The sequence below is a fragment of the Astatotilapia calliptera genome, chromosome 3 (genome assembly GCF_900246225.1).
Source record: "Astatotilapia calliptera chromosome 3, fAstCal1.2, whole genome shotgun sequence".
Lineage (NCBI taxonomy): Eukaryota > Metazoa > Chordata > Actinopteri > Cichliformes > Cichlidae > Astatotilapia > Astatotilapia calliptera.
This window is the reverse complement of record NC_039304.1, coordinates 6,886,762-6,912,047: the sequence shown is the minus strand read 5'-3', so window position 1 is coordinate 6,912,047 and position 25,286 is coordinate 6,886,762. Positions and strand designations below refer to the sequence as shown.

Genomic DNA, 25,286 nt, shown 5'->3' with positions numbered 1-25,286 from the left:
ACACACAAACACAGCAGTTAGTAAAAAAAGCAACATGGTTTATTTACAGTGCTTTGGGCAGACATATAGCCATGTACAATTAAAAATATTACACATATAGCTGCACCTGTAAGATTCTCTTTCCAGAGCTACTCCAGACTGATCCATGACTGAATAGTCATGTTTGCCAAGGCCTGCTTGGGCCTTCTGAAACAAGCTCAAGTCAACTGGAACATATATACAAAAAAAAAACCCTTGGGGTAAAGTGGGGGGAATTACATATTAAAAAAAGAAAAAAATAAAGTGTTCAGCAGCACTTTAGAGCCTCCTGTTGGCCCAGATATCCTGGGCCTTCGTGCTCTCCAGCTTCTGCAGGTGGAGGGCCAGTGGCAGGAGCAGATCATTTAAGTGCTGACTGGAGAAGGTGAAAGCATTGTGCGCTGGTGCTTCTGGGGTGGTGGGTGGAGGAGATGACGAGGCTGAAGAGTCTGATGCAGAAGGCAAACGTGACGCGCATGTGGACAGCAACCCATTGTGTTGACTGGAGGTTTTTATCCTGTTAGGGAGGCCGTGCTGGAAGTGACAGCGGGTTCCGTACAGGCAGAAGCCAAAGGTGCTGAAGGTGTGGCACAGAGCTCCCCGAGGTTTCCACCCCTTGGGCTTTTGCACAAATGCGGTCTTTTCACCAACACTGGCCAAATCGTGACGGCCGTCTTCATCTTTACCCTCCACATGCAGGAAGTTACAGCGGGTTCCAAAGGGACAAATCCCAAAGGCACGGAAGGTGCGGCACGGGACGTTCCTGCGACGACGGAGGGTGGGGCGTTGCTCTGTGGGACTGTGGACAAACAGGCAACGGTTGCCATAGTAGCAGTAGCCATCTGTGTGGTAGCTGCGACACAACTCGGTCTTGTACTTTGGATGGTGTGAGGGAACGTGGAGTTCGTGGAGGCCGTGGGCAAACTGGCAGCGCTCGGCATACTTGCAGAAACCATCATCTGAGTAAGTGGTGCAGAGCTCCGTCTTGTAGCGGGTTGAGCAGACCCAGGGGATTGGAGGTGGTGAGGACTCCGTCACAGGGAGCAGGGCTTCGGCCAACGATACGGCGCTTCCACCACAGTCACCGTCAGATTCCTCCACAGACTGCATGCTGTCCAGTAGCTCAGGTGAAGGCAGAAACAAGTCTTTGCTACTGGTCTGTAAAGAAAGAAGTCAGCGTTTTAAACATGTATCGAGTTCTGCCTGGTCTTTCTGATATTTTTCAATGTATAGCACCAAATCACAAGAGTCACCTCAAGGTGCTTGATATTGGAAAGCAATTTCAACGTCTGCTTAAAATGATGGCATTTAATGTCTAAAAACAGATTGTATAGATATAAATGTAGACTATACACAATGTACCGGGTTCTCCACTGAAATGACAGCAGTTTAAGTACAAATGACAAATCTCATCAGGACATGGTCAGCATACATGAAGTCTTTCAAAAGTGACCGCAGGACACAGACCAGAGGAACTGAATAACTAGCTTTGATAGGGAGCCAGTCAGCTCTTCAACTTTGCTATTCCACTTTAAAAAAGAAAAACACACTTCCACTCACATAATTACAACCAGATGGACAGTAAACTCAAACGTAGCAGATACAAACCAGAGAACTTTTCTTTAGGACAGCCAACTGAGCGTAACTCACATTTGTTTTGCAATCTAAGCAGAGTCATGCTTTAAAACTGGCTGCACACGCTGGACCCCATGTGTCAAAGAGACGAGGGGTACTTCCTAAAGTCTGACCTGCATAGACTGATCCTCACCGTCCTCAGCCAGGCTGGTTACCGCGATTGCTGCAAAAGCACACTGAGCTAAATAAGCTCACAGTAACTTTGTGGCAGTGTGGAATTGTCTGAATTCATGTAACTTACAGTTTAAGTCTATCAGCAGGATTCAGCTAAGGAGGCACAATTGTTGTTACTTTTATATATTAAAAAAACAAACTCAGATCTGTGGCCAAGTTAGTCCTACCAGCAGGACCCCAGTACAAGAAAAGCAACCAGGGTCATGGACCAGCACGCACTGCAACCACTTGTTTGAAAAATCAAACTAGTTTCACAGAACCAACTATTCTCACCATGGGATAAAAAGCGCACTCTGATATAAAAGCTCTGCTGGTTCACAGGCCTTCAGGAATAACCGTAGACCCCCGATCCTGATAACTACACACATGCTTCAATTACCCACTTCTTGAAGTGGGTAATTGAAGCATGTGTGTAGGACAAGGAGCAGCTACATGTGGAGGCGCTAAAAGGTGCTGCGGTTACCTTAAACATGGCTGCAAATGCAGAGCTGCGTGTAAGGCTGTGGGGGGTGAGAAACTGCGTCTGACGAACAGAAACCAATGAAACCTGCACCGTCAACAAGGCCACGAGCCTCCACGCGCCTGCTGTCCCTGGGTCACGAGCACCGGAGCACGCGCTGCGCGGCTGTCATTTAAACCTCCGCTCAGCGTCCCGCCTCTCAGCACAAACGCTGCTCAGGTGCGCTCGGCTCTACGTCACAATGACGTCTGCAGGGAGCGCTTTGCTGTGGGCCGGTTGGTAACCGTGGATTAAGTAGGGGTGACACCCCTGATTTACATCATACAACATTTTGCGTTCATGCAGCAACAACGAAACAGGAAGTAGTTTTTATTCCACCAGTGTGATGTTCAGACTTCAGCTGTGCATTTGATGCTAAAAACTTTAATTACATCAGCAGGTTATTGCAGGAAATGAAAATGCAGTTACAGTTAAGCTTTCTGCTCCACTTTGTTATGTTGCTGTTTTCAGCTATGGTCCATTACTGTGGATTAATGATGGTCCTCTGTATCTTTGCTAAAGGAGCAATAAAGGAAGCATTAAAGCGCCTTTCCTTAATATTTGGAGTATTGGAACACTCTTATTATAGACGCCACACAAGTCCTTCTGGGTCACGTCTCTCAGTTAGGAACCTTTCTACAGGTTATTGGAACACAGCCCTGCTCCTAAAGACCAGAGCCTGATCTCTGCTACAGGTCTGAACATTAAAGCCATCTGAAGGTCAGTGTACAAAGTCTTTCCACTCAGAGTCTAAGCACCTTTGGACATTTCCTTGGGCACTGACAAATTCTCTCATGTTTCTGGTGAAACTAGTGAAATATTTCATGCGGCTGAGCTGATCTGAGTGAAAACACTGCAGAAAATCTAAAACTCTGGTTTATGTGATGGTTCTGGTGTCTGCTGCAGGTTTTCCTGCTCCGTGCCCTCCAACCAAGGCTCTCATTATTTCCCTGTGATGCTGAAATCCAATACTTGAAAACAGTCAAAGTTGTGCAGGCTTCTAGTACGTCACAGAAACCTGTCTCCTCCAGGAATCCTCTGATGACACGCCCATTACTGGAAGTATGGAGATGGGAAGAGAAAAGGAGTACAGAGGACTGATTGATCACTGAGGTGGTGTGAGGTGAACCACCTGCAGCTGACTGTGGCCAAAACAAAGGAGCTGGTGGTGGACTTTGGCAGAAACAGATCCCTGTCTGCATTGGTGGGATTGATGTCGAAATAGTCACGTCCAGAAGTATCTGGGAGTTCATCTGGATCACAAGCTGGAGTGGTCTGCCAACAAAAAGGGCCTGAGCCAGCTTTACTCTCGATGAAGGCTCAGATCCTTCAGTGTCTGCAGCAGGCTGCTTCTAGCAAGTTGTTGCAAGCAACATCGTCTTTACTGTGGCGTTCTGGGGTGCAGGCATCAAAAATATTTCCACACGTCCATTCAGATATACTATTTGTAGTTTAATGTCGAAATTTCGACTTTAATCTCAAAATTGACACAATTCTTTTTCTTAATTTGGCCCCAAGTGCTCTCCCAAAAGCCACCAGTTTTTTGGGAAAAGCTGGAACGTGTGGAAAGTAAATGATCAGAGTGATTTAGTGGTCATTAAAATGTCCATAATATGCAAATTGATGATGATTCATCTCATAAACCATGACATACTGCTTCATATCACCAGTTTCCCGCCCTCTCAGATCCTCATCTGCTATTCATCTTACTGTTCCTGACGTCTTCTCCCTGTGGGGAACAGAGCCTTCAGTGCCTCTGCTCCTGGGCTCTGGAACTCTTCCTCCAGCCATAAGAAAGCTGATTTTATCTGTTGTCAAGTTCTGTTCTGCAATTTTAACTTATTTTATGACTATTGCTCATTTTATTAATTTTGTTCTTTGTAAGGTGACCTTGGGTTCTTGAAAAGCACCCTCAAAAAATGTATTATAATTATTTATAGGTTAAATGAATGTGTTTTGCAGTATTGCATTGTTTAGCAGAAATAACCCATCTCTGCTATCAGTGCTGAATCTTTGCTTCAGCTCACATGTACAGAACTCTGTCTTCTACTCTGCATTGGCCTGTTTAAAGGTCCCACTGAAGTTCAGCTTTCACGCTTTCTTATATCAACTTCAGGCTTGTTTGTAACAATGGTGCGGAAATCATAGCAGAACAGAAGAGACTGCAACCTTCCCAGCCCCCGAGGCAGTGAGAACACCTGAGTCGCGTCGTTTCTACCATCAGGTTCTAGGCAATCTGCTTTTTCCTTAACCAAAGAAAAAAATTCTGTGATCACCACTTCAGTTTTCTTTCAGGGTGTTTGGGATGTTGCTAAGCTGGCCCGTGGCTTCGTTCTCTGTAAGAGCAAAAAGACTTTAACTACCAAAGCTGTCGGCCTTTCTCGGAGAGGTTGGCGCTGGCTATCGCATTAACATCTCTTTAATCTGTTGCATTTATTATTAAAGAGCAAAGGAACATGCCTCACCTGGCCATGAAGCTGCTTGTCAGTGAGCGAATTACTTTTGAGCCAGTGCTGCCGATCAAGGGGTCACTGTGGAAACCCTCGTTCTCAACTGATCACATTCACAAGGTTTCGAGAAAACCTACTGAGCGAGCTCAGAACCCCATCAGCGATTAAAGCTGAAAGTCTGCACTTCAGTCACAAGCTGTTTCATTTAAACCCGTCTGTGGTGATATACAGAAGGGAAATTACAAAAATGTGCAATGATCAGAAATCTATGTTCCTGATGAAGAAATGACTGAAGTCATTGCTAAAACTGACACTTTACATTCAAATGGCACCTTTGAGGTTTTTATTTACAGTGGTGTGAAAATGTGTTTGCCCTGATTTCCTATTTTTCGTATGTTTGTCACATTTTTGCTTGGACCAGTTTGCAGTCAGTCATGACCTCCAGGACGTCACAGAGAAGCAGAAGCAAGAACACACAGCGGGGTCCTGTCAGACTAAACTGGATAAAAAGAAACGTGACAACAGTGTAGGTCAGAATGTGGTCGGCCGCTGTGTCTGTAAGCTCCCAATGTGGCGTGTGGGACAGGACTCGATGCTCTTTACATGTCGATGTATAAAAATGGAGAAATGCTTGAAACATTTCCAAGAGGAGGCCTTTGCTGTGTACCAAGAGGATGAAACCATAATCAGGCTGACAGTGTGAAAAGCTCCAGCTGTTTGATGTGAGGCAGCAGATGTGAAAGATGTCTGACCACGAAGAAAAAAAAAATCTTTATTTTTTTTCTTATCAAGATACATTAAAGGATACAGAGACATCGGAATAAAAAACACTTGAGAAAAAGTTTCACTTGTGGCATGTTTGTCTCTCCATCATTAAAAAAATCCACACCCTGTCCCTTTTGAAGGTCAGTCCTGGTTAAAAGAAGCAGTCCACCCACCCGATGAAGAAGAGATGCTTCACACGTACAGTAGCCTGTTAGCGCAGTCTCCTCATTAACAGAGTTACACACCTCAGATGTACAAAATTAAAAACAAACAAACCAAAACTAAAAGTTTTCAATATTCCACTTCTGCAGTTTTCTTTACACACATTAGCATTTGCTACAAACTTGACAATTCAATTTCTTTTTTGAGAGGAAATATTACAAAGCTCACATCGGGACCAAATCTGCTTAAAAAAAGTCATCACTGCCGCGGACGCAGAGGAATCGTAAGGATCCAACAGCTCGGTTTCAGCACTCTCCCTCCGATAAAGGTACAAAGAGAGGGAGGAAAAGAAAAACCACAAACAGCAGAAGAGTCCTCCGCACAGTCCTCACATCCCGTCAGAACCAAAACATCAGCACATGTACAGAACAGGATGAAGGCTGCATGAAGACAAAAGGGTCAAAGGTCAAGGTGTGTTTCCCATTTGACTCCACTCCTAGAGCCCCGTGTTTTTGCATACATTTTCTGCTTGATTCGACCCACATTTATGAACTGACCACTAACATCAGGAACACTGTCCTGTTCCTTCAGACTGTCTCGCTGCCTGTTCTCCTGCACATTATGGCTTCGTTTTGGACTTCTGCAGAAATCCCACACATGATCTCAAAGCCAAATTCATGATAACTGAGTTGTGAGTAAGCAGCCTCTGTTGTCGGCTGCACCTCTCCTACTGTATGTACTAACAATTTACAGTAAGCAAAGCACAGAGTGGCTGTTGGAATAAAAACCTATTTCAAAGAAACCTGATTGGCTGCTGCCCAGAGTAGTGATTTACCATTTCCTCTGTACAGACGCACTGAGTGAGGGGAAGAAACTAAACCAAAAACAACTGCAGACAAAGTCTTCAGTGTTTTCAGTTAGTGCTTTCAATCAGCTCAAACTCTTATTTTGATACAGAGGGTTCAATAATGGATGGAGCTCCAGAAGAAGGAAACAGGTTTGTAAAGTCTAGGTCAGACCCTGTGACATTTACACACCGTTCCAGTGGGTGGACAGGTGTGCACACCTGCATCTCTGAGGTTTGTTCCTAAAATGAGAGAACTGAACGTAAAGTCAAGTGTGTTGAACGTTTCCAGGCCTGAATGACAGACTGCAGCCATGGAAAGAGTTACAACACGCAGCAGACTAACACCACATTTCCCTCCATCACCACAGCCCACCCGATGATTCTGCTCTGCTAGGATGGAGGAAAGGAGGCTCGAGAGGAATCCTGAAACCGAGGCAAACTCTGGGCCTGCTCAAGCTGTCCTACAGTCCTGTAAGGGTGTCGCCCCTTCAGTGATGCATATATTTACACAAAGATAAGAGACGGGAAAGTCAAACAATGTCTGCTTTATCACCATTGCTTCAGGAAGAAAAATATATGAATTTAAATGACACATTTAAAAGCAGGGCAAGTGTGAGTGTGAGGGCTCCATCACGCTGGCTGCTGCTCTACAACAAACTGATGTGACATCTGCTGGTACGAGATGCTGCTCTGCTGTCACTTCAGCCAGTCGTGCCTCTCAGCATTTGTGCCATTGCTGCTGTGTGTTGGATTTTAACACTATTTTAATGACCAGAGCACAGCAGCTCAGAGCCTCCGAGTGCACAGAACAGACTGGAAACTTTAAAAAAGGATCTGCTTCTGGTTTTGAGTTCTCCTCCGATAGTGGCGACGCCTACCACTCAGGACAACACTGCACTCTAAGTTCTGGTATAAATGGTACGGAGCCGAGGCAGGGTTACCATTGGCGACCAATTCAGCATGTATACTGGAGCCCTGAGGGTTTAATGTGTGCTTACTGAATAGGTGTGTGTGTGTGTGTGTGTGTGTGTGTGTGTGTGTGAGAGACAGAGAGAGAAACACATTAACTTATGGGAAGTAAAAGAGGACTAAAAGGAACATGACACTGAAAATGGGGGAGGAAAAAAAAAATAAAAAGACTACTGTATGCTGTACTGTGCTGCCTATAAGTGATGGCTTAAACACAGCCCCTCCCACTGCCCACCCCACCCCCATGTCCTGTTAAAAGACCACCCTCAGCCCTCATTTTCAGTCCTCCAGGACGATGGGCTCGCTGGTGTTGGAGGGGACGAGGGGCATGGCTAGGGAGCGTGGCGGCGGCGGCAGTTTGATCCGGACCAGGAGGTGAGGTTTCCTTGCTGCCCGGCGCATCTCAGACTGGGTGAGATGTTTCCTCAGAGCCCTGGTTCACAGAGACCAGTGATAAGAACACACATCCACTCTGACACAATAATGCTTCAATTAGCAAAAAGGTTGCTAACACTGTGTGTAGCAAGGTGTGTGTGTACCCAAGTCACTCTGATGACACCCGTCTGTGTGTGATCCTGCTGACTGTGCATGTCTGTGTGCTAAAGACTGCTGGCTTTAGTTAAGTTGGGGCATTGATGATCTACTGTGGTAAATCAGGAAGTGCTGTGCTGCCATGTACCTGGTGTCCTTTGTGGCAACAAACACCACAGGGTTGGGAGCTTCTCCCTGGCTCACTTTCTGCCGCTTGATGACAGACTGAGAGGTGGTTCTCATACCTGAAGTATATGGCCTCCCATTGGCTGGGTATGGCACTCCTGCAGCCTGTGAACCAATGAAGAAAACAACAATTGATCAGACTGCAGTGCAAAAAGGAAACACGAGAGTAAAACATGCTGGCTTTCCACCACTTTTTGGATTTAATGATGCACTACTATACTACAAGCTGCCCAGCAGGCCCCAACATAACATGCAAGAAATTAGCAGCCATTAGTTCTGTGAGGAGTGAAATTACATGCACACTCTGAGGAAAAGAATGAAAACAGGCAGCAGATGAGTGTGTTGTAGCAGTTACAAAAGGAGCATATTTTCTTAAATATAAGCTATGTGAGAAGAACACTGACGCTTTCAAAGCTTCTCTTCCCCAGCAGGCTCTGGCCCACTCGAGGCTGGTTGGCCTGGTTCCTGTTGATGGGTGTCGGGGGTCCTCTGGTTGCCTTCAGTTTCAGAGGAGCAGAGATGGCTGCGAAGACAATTCAGAGAAGACAAAAGCAGCAGGGCAAGTTTATCTCTTTAGCATCTTTCAAAAACAAGGCCAACAAACAGTGTTTCTAAGACACTCAAGGCTTGACGAGAGAAAAAAGGCTGATAAGATTTAGTGACTTACTCTGTCAATAAATATCCTGAAACACATCGTCTCATAATCACCATTTAACAATATAAACCTCAGGCTACAGTCCCACACAGCAACACAAATCCATATCCTTAAGAAGACACACGTGATGCTTGTCTTAGCAGTAAGGTATGGACAACGCCGACAACGCACAAATGAAGACACTTTAAAGCGATCGTCACGGTGATTCTACTGCTGCAGCCAGACGGCTCATCAGTTTGGTACCTGCTGAAGTTCAGGGTCTGACTGCTGATCTGGGGTCTGCATTCACTCAGCTTTAGCGTTACTCTGGGTTGTTGGCTAGCCTAGTGTTAGCATGGTGTCGGTGCAGGTGCTTGCAAAGAGCTGAAGGTGTTAGCAGCATAATAGAGCTGTTTCTACTAGAGCAGGGCGATATGGCCAAAAATATTTATCACGATATATATTTGAAAATTTGCGATAACGATATAACCGACGATATAATTGATGCGAGACAAAATACAACTCCACAACATTACTAGCGCAAAAAGACAACCTTCCATTTATTTTCACTTAAACAAGAAGCTGGTTTTTATGTGCATTAAAGCTTTATAAAAATGTAACAGTGCAAATGCAAATTCCTTGCTGAAAGTTTAACCAAAAGGCATTTCCAGTAGAAATGGGCTGACATATCCTGAGCATAACCATGTATAATATCCACTGAAGTTAAAAAGAGGTGCTTTGCGACATTAAACTGCAGTGTGCAGTACGCATTTTTCGGACCATAAGGTGCACGGGATTATAAGGCACATTAAGCGAAACAAAGCAGTCAGCTAAATCAAACTTTATTAAACTCATTCTTCTTGCTTCCTCCACTTCTGTACCATTGATTCATTAATGTTGAATTCTCTGGCAGCTGCTCTATTCCCATGTTGTTGCAGTCTATTAATGACTAACCTCGTATTGTGGATGGATTATCTCAGTTGTTCTCCTGACTGAAGTTTGGTCCGTTTACAGTATCCTGCCATGCGATTGCATTTGTCTCTAACCATCAGGAACCTTAACGTTAACTTTTATAAGTGGAAAAGTGTTAGTGTTCGTCCTCCAGCTTCACTGTTTATGTTATGCTAACATAGCTGTGCCGCTAGCGATCACGTAGCACATCATTATATACCAGCTAGCCCAACTTCAGTAACCCTACAAACGTCACTGCTGTTTAGTTTCCTGTCTTCATTTATGTTGGAAGTGATAGCAGAGCTGTACGTTTGATTTTTTTCAGAAATCTCTCAGTCAGAACATGCTATATCATGCTTAGGTAACTAGCGAAACTAGCGAGCTAACTTCCGCTAGCTTCCTGCTAACTTCTAACTCCGTTAAATGTAATAACTTTAGTTTTCATGGATGCCTGGAAGTTAAACTTCATAGTTACACCTGGTAAAGCAGCAATGCTGATCGTTTTATTAAAGATGAAAGAATTTAGACAGTTTTTAACTCTAAGTGATGCTGCAGTGTTGTTTGACCTGAAGCATACGGAGTTTAGGACCCAGATTACTCCCAGATTTAAGAGCATCTTAGTCCGACAAATATGACAATAACGACGGCCGCTTGCATGTTCTGCAAAGAAATGTGCTTTGTTGTGTATCTGACGGACAAACACCAAACCAGTTCCACATCACTGAAGTTGCAGCATTTTTACAAACCAATTCTGGTTCATCTGTTTCACTCAACAATCGGCCATGTGCGTATGAAAACAAAGGCACTGCGCATGCGCATTTTACTCCCATTCTATCGCGATATTTCATTTTCCTATCGTTGCCTAACATTATACCGGTATTACCGTGAACGGTATAATATGGCCCAGCCCTAGTTTCTACTTTACTACTGTGCTCTCGTCCTTTTGTGCTATAAAAATTAAAGTAGTCCAAATCACACAAACTGAACTCAGCTGATTGGCTGAAGGCACACTAACCTACATGTGGCATCACAGGCAGTAGAGGACTTTAATAATTACATGTGGTATAATCTAAAGGAAGCATTAACTTGGAACAGCTTCATATTCAGTGCGCTGGTCACATTCTGCGTTCTTACCCAAATCCTTCACTATGGTGGCCAGTGACTGTCGAGGCACCAGCTTGCTCTTCACTGGAGTTTTTGTGGCTTTGGGCAGCCTGATCATACCTGAGGAAATAAAAAAAAAAAAACTCTGTTGAACTCATTTAAGGAGGTTTGAAAACATCACTGAAGGACAAAGCTGTCAAACTTGCTGCTTTGTTAGTAGGTTCAAATGAGCTTAGAAGAAAGAGGGGGTGAGTGTGCACATACACTCAGCCTTGACAGCGTTGGCGTTGATGGAGGCGTAGGGGCGTCGAGCAGCACGTCGAGGCTGCAGAATGTCTTCGCACACCCGCCGAGCAATGCGGGTGAGCTTGGTGGTCTGCAGGATGAATGTCTGGCGGTTCTTGGCCAGCAGCTTGGCTCGACCCTCGTTGCGGGTGAACGGTGACATTCCCTGTACCTCCTGGCGTGTCATGTGACCACGAGGGCCTGACTCCTGGACGGACAGAAAGAACAGATTTAGTCTTAAGGAGGTGCAAGACAGCCCGAAACATTCCAAGTCTGCTGATTAGCTCATGTGGATTTCTTTACTGCTTTTCATTCAAACTAGGGCTGCCACAAACGATTATTTTGATAGTCGACTAGTCACCGATTATTTTTGCGATTAGTCGACTAATCAGATCATCATCCATTGGACGTAAAAGTACAGCTTATTGCACCAGCAGCATCTGCTCTTATATAACTATCATTAGCTTACAGCTTTAAGTGTTTAAGGTCTGTGCTAACTAAAAATAAAGACAAGATGATAGTTAATTGAATTCTAATTAAATGTGCAGATTGTTTCGGTGGAGTTTAATAAACTCAGCCGATTTACTCAGGAACAAATAAAATACTGAAAAAAGCCAAACAATAACATTTTTAAGTTATCTAAGTGACTTGTATATGTTTAACCTGAGTAGGGCGGTGGGTTTGAAAACGATCTGCCGGGAGTCCGGTGCTCTCATGGCCCCCGGCTAGCTATCGAGCTAGTGGGTAACAGACGCCTCCGAAAACGTCGGAGCGCTTTTGAAATATGTGGTGTCTTGATAAACTGAGCAGATATTTGAGGTTTACACAGCTACATTCTCGCCTGAAAATATGTTAAACGTTTATTTTGTGACCCAGAAAGAATAATAAGAGTAATATTAAAACTAACTAGCTGCCGCCATTGTTGACAACTGCGCTGGGCTGCGCTATGAATTCTGGGACACAGTTTCTTCTTCTTCGGGGTTTAACGGCAGCTGGCATCCTTGTACATGCTGTGCTGCCATCTTCTGTTTCAGTCCGTTATTACACTCTTAAATCCTGCCACTTATTCCTGCTTTTGGGATCTTACAAAGCTTCAAATGACGCGTCGACTATTAAATCAGTCGTCGACGATTTTGATAGTCGACGTAATCGTGACTAGTCGACTAATCGTGGCAGCCCTAATTCAAACACATTTCTAAAGAAAGAGCCGATGGGGAGACTTACAGAGCCAGCTCTAGCAGCACCCTCAAGCTGTGTGGGAGTCTTCAGACCTCCGTACTTCTTCCAGTAAATCCAACAGGAGGCGCACAGTCTGCACTGCATATTTGGGGGACCCCAGGCGTACCACTGAGGAGACTGAGCCGCTGGGTTGGAGACAAACGATTTAGTGAGTTAGCACCTGTATCTGTCAGGTCCAGGTGCCTCGATGAACACCTGCCAGTAATACATGGGTCTTCTGTGATCGCCGGTAATCAGAACAAGTTGGTGGCATAAGAAAGAAAGACTGTATTTACATCTATTTTAATGTGTCCGTGTGGACAGTCAACACTCCCACTGCAAACGAGTGTGGTTCAGACTTTATCTAAACCCAGCCTGTGTGCACACTTACTGTGGCAGCTCTCACAGCTGAGTCCCTTCTGAAAGCCTGCCGCTCCGTTCATCCCAGGCTTGCTGCTGGGCACCATGATCTGGTTGGGGTTGGGTTTGGTACTGGTGAAGGAGGACAGAGTTATTCAACAATTAGTGAAGCATGTTCCATCATGTGGTTCAGTTCTCCTACATACAGAAAGGTGCTGGTTTACTGCCTCACATCATAATACCTCATGGCTTATTTGTTAGAATGCTTCTGCGTTAAACACAGTTTTTAGTTGTTTGGCTTTTGTTACATTTGTAACTTGTATTTATTTTAAGCTGTGCTACTATAATATCTTTATTCATTAATCCAAAAGTGACATTTTAATCTAATTAAATCTATGGTAAGACTTTAATGACTGTGGCTTAAATAGCTAATGACAATCACAAATCCAGCATCATATTTCCCAACATCTACCAGAAAGGACAATGATAAAGTCTTTACTGTTTGAACAGTGTTTTCATTCCTTTATTCAATCAACACTTTGCTGGGGCTCCTTAAACATCTGCCCAACTGATTGTAGCATAAATGGACCGATTAGCGTGATCCGTGGCCAGCAGACTGACGGACCACTGTTCTCTACATGAGCTCTCTATTCCCACGCCTAGCTGCAGCCACTTTGCTGAGCATGTCTGTGGTAGCTCTTGATACTCTGACAACAGTCCCAGTCCTCCCCTTGTGAAGCTTGCAGACTCAGCCGGGGTTCAAAGCGATCCAAGGCGGTCTGAAGGTGTAACGCCAACAGACTGCATGCCATTGGCTGCTGAGTGGCATCAATGACTCCTGAGAGCATCTTTTTCACAAAAATAAATCAACGCCATGGTTGAAACCCGGCGACACAAAAACAGAACGCTGCGGTCACAGAGTCGGACAACAATCACCTCGACGTCCTCCTTTGTTGTGACGCTGGTGTTGTATACAAATGGTGTCATGTGACCTCTGGCTGCGTTGCGATAACAACCCAAAGCACATTAGGTGGTCCCCAATAGTAATGGTAAACTTGTAAACTAGTAAACTTGATAGCTGTTATCAATACTCACTAGGTAGGGATGTACACCTGCTTCAGCTTGCTGTCTGCTTCTGCTGCTTTCAGTCGTTTCTGAGAGAAGACGTGGAGAGAGCGGGAGATTTTTGTTGAAAACAAAACGTCTGAAAGTGTTTGCTGATGCCGTTAAACACAACATGCTGTCGACAAACCTGCTGGATGTAACGGTCAGTAGTCTTCCACATGTAGTAGAACTGGACCACACTAGCTAGGGATTTCCAGGGCAGCTGAGGGAGAGAAGGGAAACATCTGCTGATCCCAGGACTCAGAGTGCAGCTTAAACTTCCTCTTCAGCACTGAATATCTGTATCACTACTGTTCAAATGCCCACGTGAATAATGTGAGAGAAAAACACTGAGGAGAGCTTACAAAGTCCTGGCGGATGTCATTGAAGTCTTTGCCGTATTTCTCCAGCGCCTCCTCAAACAGCATGGCCTCAGAGGCGCTCCACTCCTCCATCTCATCGCGGCAGAGCACCGGACCTCCCTGAGGAACCAAGGTGGACATGGCTTTGGCCAGGTCATAGTTGTTCTTCTGCAGTGTGTCCATAGCATGGAACTAAAGGCAGAGACAGGGAGTAAGACGACTGACCAAAGTTTTCCATCGCACACAAACAATACAGAACCCTGCAAGTCAGCTGTTGTGCACTAGGGCTGCCACAAACGATTATTTTGATAGTCGACTAGTCACCGATTATTTTTGCGATTAGTCGACTAATCAGATCATCATCCATTGGACGTAAAAGTACAGCTTATTGCACCAGCAGCATCTGCTCTAATATAACTATCATTAGCTTACATTTTTAAGTGTTTCAGGTATGTGCTAACTAAAAATAAAGACAAGATGATAGTTTATTAAATTTTAATGAAATTTGCAGATTGTTTCGGTGAAGTTTAATAAACTCCTTGCTATCTAAAATATAACAGGACACTGGAGTATATTCTCCAGCATCTCACACTTCTGATAATCAGCTGTCTGCTTGACGTTTACTCAGCTGTGTAAAAACTATAACTTTAATCTCAGCCAAACCGATTTACTCAGGAACAAATAAAATACTAAAAAAAAAAGTCAAACAATAACATTTTAAGTTATCTAAGTGACTCGTATATATTTAACCTGAGTAGCGAAAGACGGCGGTGGGTTTGAAAACAATTTGCGGGGAGTCCAGTGTTCTCACGGCGCTAGTGAGCCTAGCCCCCGGCTCGCTAACGAGCTAGTGGGTAACAGACGTCTCCGAAAACGTCGGAGCGCTTTTGAAAATATGTGGTGTCCTGATAAACTGAGCAGATATTTGAGGTTTACACAGCTACATTCTCGCCTGAAAATATGTTAAACGTTTATTTTGTGACCCAGAAAGAATAATAAGAGTAACATTAAAACTAACTAACTGCCGCCATTGTTGGAAACTGAGCTGGGCTGCGCTATGAATTCTGGGACAGAGCTGCTGCTTCTTCTTCTTCAGGGTTTAACGGTAGCTGACATCCTTGTACATGTAATGCTGCCATCTTCTGTTTCAGTCCGTTATTACACTCTTAAATCCTGCCACTTATTCCTGCGTCTTTTGTGATCTTACAAAGCTTCAAACGACGCGTCGACTATTAAATCAGTCGTCGACGATTTTGATAGTCGACGTAATCGTGACTAATCGACAAATCGTGGCAGCCCTATTGTGCACAAATCCCCTTTGTGACACACAAAGTAGGGCTGGGCGTCATAAAACCATTATCACCCAAAGTATGACCCAATGCAGACTAAAAAGCTCGTTACACGAGTCTCAACAGATAATCGTGGAAACAACACGTACACAGAGTGTCATATTTAAACGTCTCAAATCAAGAAAATGGATTTTTAAAAGCGATATCCGCTGTCCACTTGTCAGTTTTTCCACGTAACACTTCACAATCAAGCTCAAGGTCCTGTTGAGACTTTTCAAAATAAACTGAATCACATGAAAGAGTTTATTGAGCAGAAGCAAAACAAGAGACGTCAGGTGCTAAAAAACAAACCTTAGACTCAAACTTTGAAAGATGGTGTCCGTTACAACTTATGTCTAAAATGTCTCGTTTCATGCATCGGTTAAAACACTCGACTCCAGCTACGTGACGCCCAGGTGGAAACACTTCACGCAAGTTGAGCTGCCTGAGATTCACAGAATTTACAGAAAATGTTACATTTTTGTGATTTATATCGTTGTCAGGACGACAGATGTCTTATATATGAGATTTTGGTCATATCGCACAGCCCTGCTATGAACTAAAAATTCACCCATAGCACTGCCCCGTCATTGCTCATTATTTCCTGTGTTAGTGCAGGTGGAGTATGATAGCAACCTTTAAAGGCTTTGGTTAGTGTTCATGTCTCACCAGTGTGATGTCTCTGGATGCTGCAGCTGCACTCATGTGGAGGCTGGGCTGGCGGATGGAGCTGCTGCAGTCCAGGGCCCGAGCAAACGTACCCACAGCCCTGAAACAAACACACCACTGACTGCTCAGTAAAAACCAGGAAACATTCAGTGTTAACCATTTGAGGCCCTGTGTGACCTGACTGGTAGCTTCAGTTAGATTTGCCTTTAAAGGCAAGCTTTACATACTCCACTGTAGCATGACACTATGTACCGTGACAACACGCATCATATTTACACTGTTTGATAAAAACTAATGTGATGTCAAAGTGGGCATGAAATACTGCATGTATAAAGGCTAATTTACAGCACTGAGCGTAACTCTGTCTGTGCAGCTGGATTTAAGAAATCAGTGCTTAAAGTTTAATGTTTTAGTACAGTTTAGAGCGTGACATCACCAGGTTGGTTATTTGTTGCTCACAGACTTGGACTATGTTAGCTAACTAATAACAGAACCACTAACTCGGTGAAATGTAAGGAAACATAACTGTTTCTTACCCAAGCACGATTGGAAATCCTAGCATCCTAATATAAAAGAGATTATTTTATTATATAAAATACCGCTGATCGTATCAGCTGATCGTATCAGCTGATCGTATCAGCTGATCGTATCAGCTGATCGTATCAGCTGATCGTATCAGCTGATCGTATCAGCTGATCGTATCAGCTGATCGTATCAGCTGATCGTATCAGCTGATCGTATCAGCTGATCGCACCACTCGGTACATCCAGCCACACGAGGAAAAATCTCTTTCTGACTCCACCTGTCACCTGACTCACAGCCTCGCCTCCACACTGTTCTCATTTACAACGTGCAGCTAGCCAAACAACAAAGAATCACTCAGACAGTGAAAGTGGACAGTATCTGCTCTGTTTCTTAACATAAAACTCACTGTTACATCCAGCGACAGCACAAACGTGAAGTCCCCTCGTTTCCCCTGAGTTTGGCGGTCGGTTCTGTCACTGGCGAGCTAATATAAACTAATTCAGTCTAATAATAATGATAAAGTCTATTGGCCACAACCAGCCAACCAACCTGAAGATGCCACGTTCTGTACTGACACAAGATGGTGCTAAACATGATCTAAAAACTGGCGAATTTAGAAGTTGCCATGGAAACAAGCTGTAGCAACGACAATGTAGTCGGGTGGCAGATGGCAGGCGAGCGTTACCTCGCTACCACCAGGAACTGGTCGATCTGAGGATCTTTGAGCTGGTTGTTGGGATCCCACACCTTGGTCTCCAGCTTCTCTTGGACCCGGGTGTCTGATTCACCTGAGACGGGGACAAATGGCTTGAACTACTAATACACCAACACCTCCTCAAAATAAATAATGTAAATGTATTAAAACAACTTGAACACGCTTGCTGCTCACCCTCAGCTAGCTTATCAGGGATCTCTGCCTGGTATTTGGAGCCCACCCGAATCTCGCCTTGATCTGCTAGCAGGGTCTTCTGGACAGGGTCGAATACGAGTGAGTAGAAGAAACAGTCCTGGACAGAACAGAGCAAAGGTTAGAGCCACTTCACAGTGCCACTCTCTTTGCAATATGAAATATCGAAGCGAACAATTAAGTATCAAAGTAATGTGACAAATAAACAGATGGCATGTTTACCTCTTTCTCCAGGTACCCGGCTAAGACATCTGTTTCGTTGAGAAGGGTCACGTTACATTTTCCCCTGAGGAGAGCACAGAGAGGATGTCAAAGACACAAATGCATCTTCTCAGTAAGTAAAACAAGAAGGAAAAATCTGGTTTGATGACATCCCTGCCGCATTCAGTCCCCAAAAAAGGGGATTAAAAAAAAAAAAAAAGTAGTGTCAAGCCTTTTTTGTGCTCATTTTTTTTGCTGCTTGAAATCATTTTTGACTTTAACAAGGTGCAACATATGAATAACACGCATCCATTCATCGCCTGTCTGGATCAAGGTTTCAGGGCAGAAGTCTAAGCAGAGACACAGAGGTGTTCCCAAACCAGCCAAGAGGTGTGATCCTGGTGTCCTGGGCCCAGTCCAGGGCCTCCTCTCAGTAGCACATGGCTGAAACACCTCAGGGGTCACAGTAAGCGGATAGCTCAACTGTCTGTTTTGATGTAAGAGAGTACAGCATTGCTCTGGAGTCCTTGACACCAATAACCACGCTCAAACTGTCTTTCTCTACGATCACTGTAATCTTTAGCAAACTAGGTAACAATACAAACTAGAACTGATGGGCAAATGTTTAGAAGCAAATTCAGTCGTCAAGTTTAGGACTTCATTGACTACAGAGGAAAGAATAAGTGATGGCAGGAGCGGTGATGTATGGTGCTGTGCAGGGACAGATTTGATCACCCCTTCAATGGGTGAGAATGGTTACAGCCAGGACCATTTCTCAGCAGATCAGTCCCAAATGCACATGGCTGTTGTCAGAGCTGTAACTAAACTGCAGGTGTGTGATAAGGCTCTGCTGGTAGTCACTTACCGTATGTGAGTGGCAGGTAGAGATTCAAACTGTCGAGACAGGAAGAGTTCTCTGTGTTTGAGCTGGTGTTTCTGCTGTTCAGACAGTTGTGGCTGCTTTGACTCCTCCTCAAACTCTCCTAGACACAGAAAGAACTCAGAATTAGCAAGAGTCACTGTTAGGAACTGAAGACGCGAACCTCTGAGTTTACAGCTATAACATAACTTGTAACGTTTGAATGTGGACACAGCAGGCAGAGAAAAATGGGTGAAACTTCATGCAGTGACTGAGATCACAAGACAAATCAAGTAAACCCTCCAGCAGAGACTGGTTTTACTGCAGCAAACACTGGAGATGCTTTGCTACACAATCCTGTGACTGAAGACACCTTTGGTATATCCAAAAATGACCTCCCATCTCCTTTGCTACTCACTCGTCCTGACCTTGATGGAAAACATCATGAGGTCAAGGAAAGCTGTGTAGGAGGATTGATAAGGACGCAGGGAAAGCGAAGCACTAACCTGGGAATCTGACCACAGTCACACTTGCAGATTCACTCCTCTCAGAGCTCCTCCACAAAGCTGCCATTTTCTCATCTATCCCCATGTGGCTTCAAGTGTACGTGTGTCATGTATTCATGCTGAAAATAAGTTGATTATATAGCTTAGAGTTGATAACTCAGATGAGTTTCTGTGAGATTTGTACTCATGTTCAAACCTTAAGGTTCATTAAAACCTGGCAAATAACATCTCCAAACTCCAAAAGCTGTATTGTTGTGTTCAGAAAAAGTTAGCGTTTAAAAAAAGAAAAGAAACACTTTTAGTGTTTTGAAATCAGTGAAGGTGGGTAATAGCCAAGGATTTATTCCTGCACCCATTTAAGTGGAAGAAGAAGAAAGAAATGAAACTAAGCCTTGTAGGAAAAAATCTAATAGTTTTGAAAAGTGAGTCCTCAAGTTAACTTTAATGGTCCAAATGGCAGAAAAATGTTACTACTATTAACATGTGAGTAACTGCAGTACCATTAAGAGCAGTTAGCAGGCCCACAGCTGTTAGAAAATAGGCAAAGCAGTCCAAAGATGGTTGCAGTGACATAAAAGCAAACAGATAACAGCAGCTATTTATTTCAGTCTGTGTACATTGAACTGCTGCACAGAGGGAGAGAAACTGCACATGCAACCACTGGACTGGTTCTTGTGTTTTTACTACATGCCTCATTCACTCATTCATACAAACACTCCCGAGGTATCGAGGCCTGTAGTGTGAGCGAAGCCAAGTCTGAATGAAGTGCAGAGCAACAGTCCAACCACAGTAACTGAATAACAAAGACTGCGAGATGCTGCTTTAGATATTCAAAGAAAAAAAATTGCACACTAATTTTTTAATGACAAAAAAATCAAGAATTAAAAAAGTAGATTTTCCAGTGATTAAAACTAAAGCAGCAGTCAGCACAGAGCAGTGCAGGTTGACACTGGTTAGTATTGTTGTAAATATTATTAGTGGACTTGCTGTAAAGCAATCTGATTATCTGACACTAGCAGAGCCATGAGACACTTTTCAGACACAGAGAGATGTGAAAAAACGAAGCCACACGTGTGAGTGTGTTTCGCCACTAGATTGCGCATTCTGAATTTCAGGCGGTCAAGTGATTTGTTGTAAGAAGGAGGGGAGGGACTACTTCACTCCCATCTCTGTGGACCCCGCCCCTGCACTGAACCACAGGAAACCCTGCCAGTGAGGGCACAGGAGAGAAAGAGAGGGATGGTACCTTAAGCCACACCCCTTTTCTGTTAACCTCTCAACCCCCCCCCTTCACCGGTCCGGCTAGTCCCTGCCAGACAAAGTAGGAAACCCTGTGTGCCAAACCGAAAGCGCCCATCCCCCTCCACAACATGTATCCCCAACTCCACACACACACACACAAAAGAAGACACAGCACACACAGAAGGAGCGACGGGCACATTTCTAGAGAAAAACACATACTTTGTTAGAAACGCACTGTCCCCGATCTGACAAAGACTCCAGATGCATCACAATTAACTCACTGGTTGCTGTGGCCCTGTGGACAGATCAAGGGCCTTTTGTTCTGCATAAAGAACTTGAGTATAAAGAAGGAGGAAGAGGAGGGAGCAGCAATGAAACAAGCGAGTCCAATAAACAAGGTTTGGTCCTAACGAGCAGCAGTACAGAACGTGCACTTCTTCAGCACTAAGAGGCCTAGAAGCGACCAACCCAGACCTAAACAGAGTAGAACAGGACTACTTCTACCCACAAAGGTCAACGATGGATCACTGTGTGCCTCCGTCATACTTCAGTGCACCAACAATCTTGATAAGTCAGTTAAGCAGTGACATTAGGAACACTGTAACTACCCTGTAACGAGACGTATTTGAACTCCAAATGCTAGTTAGTTTCACCTGCCGAGCAAAACTGGATACATTTGGAAATTAAGCTATTTTATGACATGAGTAAAAAAAAAAAAAAAAAAAAAAAAAACCAAACAAAGACTGGCCTGAAAACATTTTCCCTATTAGACGCACTGTTTTATGTTCAATGACAAAACAACAACGTGTTTGTTAGAATCCTGCAGTAGCCACTTTATCCTTTTGCACGAGGCAGTCAAAGCAAGTAAGAATACAGCGCTTTATAATTTTACACGATCCACAGCTGGTGTGGAGCACCCACAATATGGTTGCATACGTACAGCGACAATAAAAGGCTATTATATTCTATTTAAAGACTGTGCAGCTTATCATGGCCCAGGCTGAGAGTTCGAGGGCTGGGGACAGTCTGGATTTGACTTGGCCAAACTTGTGTGTAATGGGTCTATTGTGCTCTTGCATTACTTTACTGATCCATGTAGCTATTTGCATTGAAGCATTACAAATACACACGATTTGATCCACAAGTGTGATACACCACAGTCAATTCATGTTCTAATTTTTTTCCAACTAAAAGCATTCACTTTTTTGTGGCACACTGGGAAAAATTCCCTTCTCACAGCAAACCTGCCAGACACACTCATTCATTATCACTGAAGAAGTCAGGCTGTTGTTACAGTGTGAAGCTCTGAGTGCTCCAGAATTCATTCTTAATTTTATTATTATCGTCTTCTCTTGCAAATATTTTCCCCCCTTCTGCCAATTATACATGAGCAATGACCTGATCTATCCAGCATCAGCTCATTGCTTCTTTACTACCTCACACATCATGGCTGCAGTGTACTGGTGGCTAACTAGAGAGCTAACATAGCACAGTGGAAGCTAACAGCCATTAAAAAGCTCAACAATGACTCATTTTCTCTGTAATTATGTTCAGTGCAAGACTTGTTGGGAAGTCTTTATTATATTACAGTAACATAATATGTTGTGGTCAAATCTTTGTGTGTGTGTGTGACACTTACATGCTTTGCTGACGAAGACTAATGCAATTAGGTGAAAACATCGTGGTTCTTATCATGTACTACTTACTAATGAACAAAGTTTAACATTAGCAGCGACTTGGAATCTATAGAATCTGCAAATTATCCTATAAAAAGCTCTCTCTTAATTCATGCAAAAATCAGTCTGGATTTAAACCGCATTCTCTGAACGTCATGAATGTGTCCTTAGAACCGTTACCACAGCAGGCCGTCGTTTAGTCAGTCACCTTCAACTGTTTTCTGGCACACTAGAAATTAAATTCATCACATTTCAGATGCCAAACATGAGCTTTTAGTACTACATAATTCAAATCAAAAGAGCATGTTTCGGGAGCCGTTTTAGCTCAGCGGTTTCAACCTTTTTTGCGCCACGGATCGGTTTATGTCCGACAGTATTTTCACGGACTGGCCTTTAAGTTGTCACGGATAAATACAACAAAATAAAACCGGTATCAAGATTTATTTATAACACATGGGAAAAGACCCAGGGAAACAGAGTTAGCGATAAAAAAAAAAACAAAAAAAAACAAACAAACGCTAAAAACCCTACACACACACACACACACACACACACATATATACATGTAGTTTTGGCATCTAGCACAATAATACATAAATGCAAATATTAAATATTATAGATAGATGTAGACCGGCATGGCTATTTAATAATGATCAGCTGGGGATGTTCAGCTCGTGTGCTACATCTCCTAAATCCACCACGTATGGGAAACAGACTGCTCAGCCTCCTTTAAAGAGCAGCCATACCTTTAAAGAGGACACATGAATGCTGCCAGCAGATACACTGATGGCACACATTATGGACAAATGTTACAAGTGCCAACATATGACCATTAAAAAGAAAAACCAAACAACCAAAAACAACCAAACAGCGTGTGTGTGTGTGTGTGTGTGTGTGTGCGCGCGCGCTGATGGACAGAGAGGGGGAGAACTATCAATGCATCCGTGTGGGCGTGTCTTTGTCTGCAGAACTGCAGCCTGAGGAGTAAGGAGGTAGAGCTGGTGTTGGGGAGGGGCTAATGACTGAGTGATCAGTCTCCAGCAGTGTGCATGCCATTACCAACAACTCACTGCTTCAACCCTCTAATAACACACAGAACAGACACTGGGCTCATAGGGTGGAACCGGCTGGTTATGGCGCTCCATGTATGCCCTGCCTGCTCGCATCTTAGACCGTGCTGTTATGTGCTGGATTGTTTCAGACCGTCTTTGCACAGCCTGCACCCGGGGTCTTGCCTGGTGTGACAGACCCCAGCCTCTATGGATCTTGTGCTCAGAGCTTGTTCCTGTGCTGCCATGACTAGCGCCTCTGTGCTGTCTTTCAGTCCAGCCACTGGTAGGATTTCTCAATGTCAGCCACTAATAGCTTATCAGGTGTTATAGTGAATGATTGCAGTAACTGAATCAGTTACAGTGTCTGCAGTGTCTGCAAGCTCCTAGCTTGTGGAGTTAGAAGCATGTGATGGTGTGGAGCGGTATCTCCCTCACTGGAAAAAAAACAAGGCTTGTTATCATTGGAGGCAATCAAGATATCAAGACTGTGGTAATCCCATTACACCACAGTCTGGGACTGAACTCCAAGATGATAACTTGCCATCAACGAAAGGAGTTTATCAGAGACCACATTCAGAATTTGGGAATAGAGTGGATGGAATTGGCAGCCTGCAGTTCTGACCCTCAATCCCACTGAACACTGTGGGAGCTGCTTGGGCCAAACTGACTCAAGAGAACGTGCACAGTGTGTTTGTGTGAGTCCCACCAGTTAGTTAAGTCCAGCGTGTAGCTGCCAGCAGTTTTTGGGCTAATTTCAGTACAAATGTAAGTGCATTTCATACATTTATTTTATAATAGTAATAATTATTATTTATATTTACATGTATATATATGTACACATTTACATTTATATAGAACTTTTTGAGACCCTCAAAGCACTTTACAGTTCCACTATTCATTCAGTCTCACATTCACACACTGGTGGAGGCAGCTACGGTTGTAGCCACAGCTGTCCTGGGGCAGACTGACAGAAGCCAGGCTGCCATATCGCACCATCGGCCCCTCTGGCCATCACCAGTAGGCGGTAGGTGAAGTGTCTTGCCCAAGGACACACCGACCAAGACAGACAGAGCTGGGAATTGAACCGGCGACCTTCCGGCAACCATGGCCGACCATGGTTCAGGGGGTTGGGAATCAAAGCCTTTACTGGTTCATTTTAAACTGTGTAAACATTTAATAAATAAATAATTAATTAGAGTAAAAATTCTGAAACACCATTTTTCATTCATGAAAACTTGCCCCCTTTCATTTTTCAATGTCAGAGCTGAAGTAGTGCTTTGGGGTTGCAGTGTGAAGTTTATTAAAAGAGTGGAGCCACATCATAGCTGCTCTCAGACTGGAGAAGATGGGCACTGGGAGGAGCTCTGGCTCACTGGTTGCTACTCACTTGCGTTGCTGTCAGCTAGAGTGTTGAGGTTGCCCGAGATGTCTCGCCTCCTGAACAGACACACCACTTTTGCCTCCACATTTCCATTGGCTGTCTGCAAGTGAAGAATCAGTAATTACAAATTAGAACCAGAATGATGCACTAGAGTAATTCCCTCCTACTCATCAAAATCATCTAAAAACTGAAACTTTGTACCTTCCTCCTCCTTTGATTAAAGCCACTGGTGGCTTATTTAGCCTTGATAACGACCAGATTCTAAGTTATTATCTATAAATCATGACAAGTCTGTCGTGATTACACTGTACTCAAAGTAAATACTCGAAAAAAGGAAAACAACAACAACAACAACAACAAAAGCTGGTTCTGAAAGTCAGGAGATGAGTTGGAAACAAGCATACAGTTCATCACCAGTAGACAAATCACTGGCTTGTTTTCTTTGGACTTACAAACCAAAGTATGTGTGTGGCCTCTGTTGTGTCATGTAGCTGTGTGCGCTTTTCCTCTGGTGGGTATGCTGGATTTCGTTATTGGTGCTACATATAAGGAAAGGACACCTATGGAACATCTCATTGCTAACTGCTGTGCAGCATGGTGGTGCTCCGTTCTCAAACATCTTTCACACAGCTCAGGTTTTTACTTTTTGGAACATCTTTGCAAAGCCAGTACTGGAGCTACATTGG

At 43.9% G+C, this 25,286-nt stretch overlaps 2 protein-coding genes across 2 annotated transcripts in view; both read right to left on the bottom strand.

The window, feature by feature from the left end:
• Positions 1-17: 17 nt before the first annotated feature.
• Positions 18-2,541, bottom strand: cth1 (cysteine three histidine 1). The gene is made up of 2 exons (XM_026161233.1): positions 2,291-2,541; positions 18-1,176 (listed from the first exon to the last, which is right to left on the bottom strand). The coding sequence occupies exons 1-2, from the start codon at positions 2,297-2,299 to the stop codon at positions 298-300; spliced, it is 888 nt and encodes a 295-aa protein (XP_026017018.1). The 5' UTR covers positions 2,300-2,541; the 3' UTR covers positions 18-297.
• A 2,983-nt stretch (positions 2,542-5,524) lies between these two features.
• Positions 5,525-25,286, bottom strand: part of mta2 (metastasis associated 1 family, member 2) — a 32,440-nt gene continuing 12,678 nt past the window's right edge. The window contains exons 3-18 of the mRNA XM_026161171.1: positions 24,607-24,700; positions 18,750-18,867; positions 17,906-17,969; positions 17,666-17,783; positions 17,462-17,564; positions 16,252-16,351; positions 14,258-14,446; positions 14,041-14,115; positions 13,884-13,942; positions 12,820-12,920; positions 12,435-12,574; positions 11,190-11,418; positions 10,956-11,045; positions 8,641-8,759; positions 8,199-8,341; positions 5,525-7,952 (exon numbers count right to left, since the gene is read on the bottom strand). Of these exons, the coding sequence (XP_026016956.1) occupies positions 7,799-7,952; positions 8,199-8,341; positions 8,641-8,759; positions 10,956-11,045; positions 11,190-11,418; positions 12,435-12,574; positions 12,820-12,920; positions 13,884-13,942; positions 14,041-14,115; positions 14,258-14,446; positions 16,252-16,351; positions 17,462-17,564; positions 17,666-17,783; positions 17,906-17,969; positions 18,750-18,867; positions 24,607-24,700 (1,896 nt within the window). The 3' untranslated portion in view covers positions 5,525-7,798. The remainder of the gene's footprint in view (positions 7,953-8,198; positions 8,342-8,640; positions 8,760-10,955; positions 11,046-11,189; positions 11,419-12,434; positions 12,575-12,819; positions 12,921-13,883; positions 13,943-14,040; positions 14,116-14,257; positions 14,447-16,251; positions 16,352-17,461; positions 17,565-17,665; positions 17,784-17,905; positions 17,970-18,749; positions 18,868-24,606; positions 24,701-25,286) is intronic.